Raw genomic sequence first — 1,863 nt, 5'->3', positions numbered from 1 at the left:
AACCAGCCCCCAGCCCCCGATCCCCAGCRTGGGGCAGGCGCGGGGCCAGCGTGGTCACACCGCCCACGGAGGCTATTAACCCCGTGGCCGGCTTAGCCCGCACCACATGGAGCTGAGCCAGACCTGAGCTGGTGGCCCCGTGACACCCAGCAGGACAGCAGTGCCGGGGGGYGGCCGGCGCCCCCGGGGCGAGCAGGACCGGGGCCACGGGGCAGCTTTCCCACCAACGGGCTCAACGGGGACAGGAGACCGCAGCCACAGCGGGTGGCTCAGCCCCGTGGCCGGTGACAGAGGCGCCGGCAAGGACCGTGCCAGCAGGACAAAACGGGGACGGCCGGGGCAGTGCGGCAGTCACGAGTCCCCGGGAGGTGCCACGTACCTCCACGATGGGGTAGTAGCAGTAGTTCCAGTACCAGAAGCTCTTGGAGAACTTCTCGGTGAGGTGGGACTCGGGGACGAAGGGGTGGAAGGTCTCGCGGCCCCGGGTGTCACGCGAGTCGCCCGCCTCCACGCCCAGCTTCTCCATGCACTGCCCCAGCGCCAGGTCCTCCACGGCGCTGGTGTGGGTGCAGGCGCGGGAGGCGAAGGCAGCCACGAAGCGCCGCAGGGCCTCCTTGCTGAGCACGTAGCCGGCGCCGCCGCTCATGTAGCCCTGCTTGGCGAAGGGCTTGAAGCGCTTGCCGAAGTAGATGGGGCGCTCGGGGGTGTAGTTGGCCAGCAGCCAGCGCAGGTTGGCCACCACCACGAAGGTGTCGTCGTCCGCCTTGAGGAACCAGTCAGCTTGGCCCAGGTGGTGCCGGTGCACGTACTGGAACGCCCGGATGGTTTTCCAGTAGAGCTGGTCGCGGCCCTCCTTGGCGGGCAGCCCCACGGCCGGGAAGCGCTCGTCCCGCTCCGAGCTCATGAACAGGGCCACGTTGCAGTGGCGGGTCCATGTGGCCCGCACGTGCCGGGCCTTGCTCTCCAGGTTGCGGGGCCCCGTCATCACCCAGCACAGGATGCGCACCCGCCGGTACAGCTCGTCCGCCACGCTGCTGTCCTCTCCTGTGGGCACAGGGGTGACGTCGGCCACAGACCGCGGGGGCCCTCAGGGCGCTCAGCCACGTTGCCCCCAGCTGCGCTGCACTGCCTGTGGCCAAAGCCTCCTGGACCATGGGAGGCCACCAATGCATGTGGACAAGGGGTTTCCAAATGCCCCCCACTCCTCTAGGGGGCTGAGCCCCCCCACGACGTGCCCCCTGGGTGCTGGGGACCCTCAAGCCTCCCGTGGCCCCAACTGATGGGATCAGGACAAGCGTCCCCGGCCGGGGCAGATCCAGCCCCCGGTGCTCTCCACGTGCCCCTCACCGTGGCGTCACCCACCTGCGGAGCGCGGCTGAGCCACGCTGAAGAGCCCGGGGCGCTGGGCGGCCCCCACAGGGTCCTCGCCCGCCGGGGGGGCTTGGCGCGCCGGCGGCACCGGCCACGGCAGCAGGACGCCGTTGAGGAGGTAGAAGGTGGCTGCGAAGCCCACGAAGACGCCGCCGTGGAAGGCCAGCCACGGGCTCTTCAGGCCTGGCAGCATCATTGCGTGCCGGCGGCAGGGGCCGGCGTCCGGCACGGCCTGGGGACAAGGGGGTCAGGCCAGGGGGACGAGTGGGGACCCGCCATGGCCACCTGCACCCGCCATGCTTCCCGCACCTGCCACGTTCCCGCATCCGCCACGTTCCCGCATCCGCCACACCAGCCGATCGCCAGGGATCTGGGGAGGCCCTGGAGCGAAGTCCAGGGGCCCCACAGTGGCGGGAGGCCGGACCCCCGGGCCCCCCAGACCCCCCAGGCCTCGGTGAAGGGGCATCGCCGGGGGCACAGCGTGGGCAACAG

General features: G+C 71.3%; 1 protein-coding gene across 1 annotated transcript; it reads right to left on the bottom strand.

Moving 5' to 3' along the window:
* Positions 1–232: 232 nt before the first annotated feature.
* LOC112961596 (glycoprotein-N-acetylgalactosamine 3-beta-galactosyltransferase 1-A-like) lies at positions 233–1,696 on the bottom strand. The gene is made up of 3 exons (XM_026056932.1): positions 1,681–1,696; positions 1,363–1,603; positions 233–1,044 (listed from the first exon to the last, which is right to left on the bottom strand). The coding sequence occupies exons 2-3, from the start codon at positions 1,565–1,567 to the stop codon at positions 233–235; spliced, it is 1,017 nt and encodes a 338-aa protein (XP_025912717.1). The 5' UTR covers positions 1,568–1,603; positions 1,681–1,696.
* Positions 1,697–1,863: the final 167 nt, after the last annotated feature.

This window comes from Apteryx rowi, unplaced genomic scaffold (genome assembly GCF_003343035.1).
Source record: "Apteryx rowi isolate R43461 unplaced genomic scaffold, aptRow1 scaffold_1345, whole genome shotgun sequence".
Classification (NCBI taxonomy): domain Eukaryota; kingdom Metazoa; phylum Chordata; class Aves; order Apterygiformes; family Apterygidae; genus Apteryx; species Apteryx rowi.
Note: the sequence above shows the minus strand (reverse complement) of the source record. Positions and strands in the feature narration are given on the sequence as shown.

Bases quoted from the DNA above. Each gene is read 5' to 3' on its own strand.
- LOC112961596 (XM_026056932.1), bottom strand. From the start codon at position 1,567: ATGATGCTGCCAGGCCTGAAGAGCCCGTGGCTGGCCTTCCACGGCGGC. The intron at 1,045-1,362 runs GTGGGTGACGCC...CTGTGCCCACAG, and splicing joins GGCTCAGCCGCGCTCCGCAG to GAGAGGACAGCAGCGTGGCG.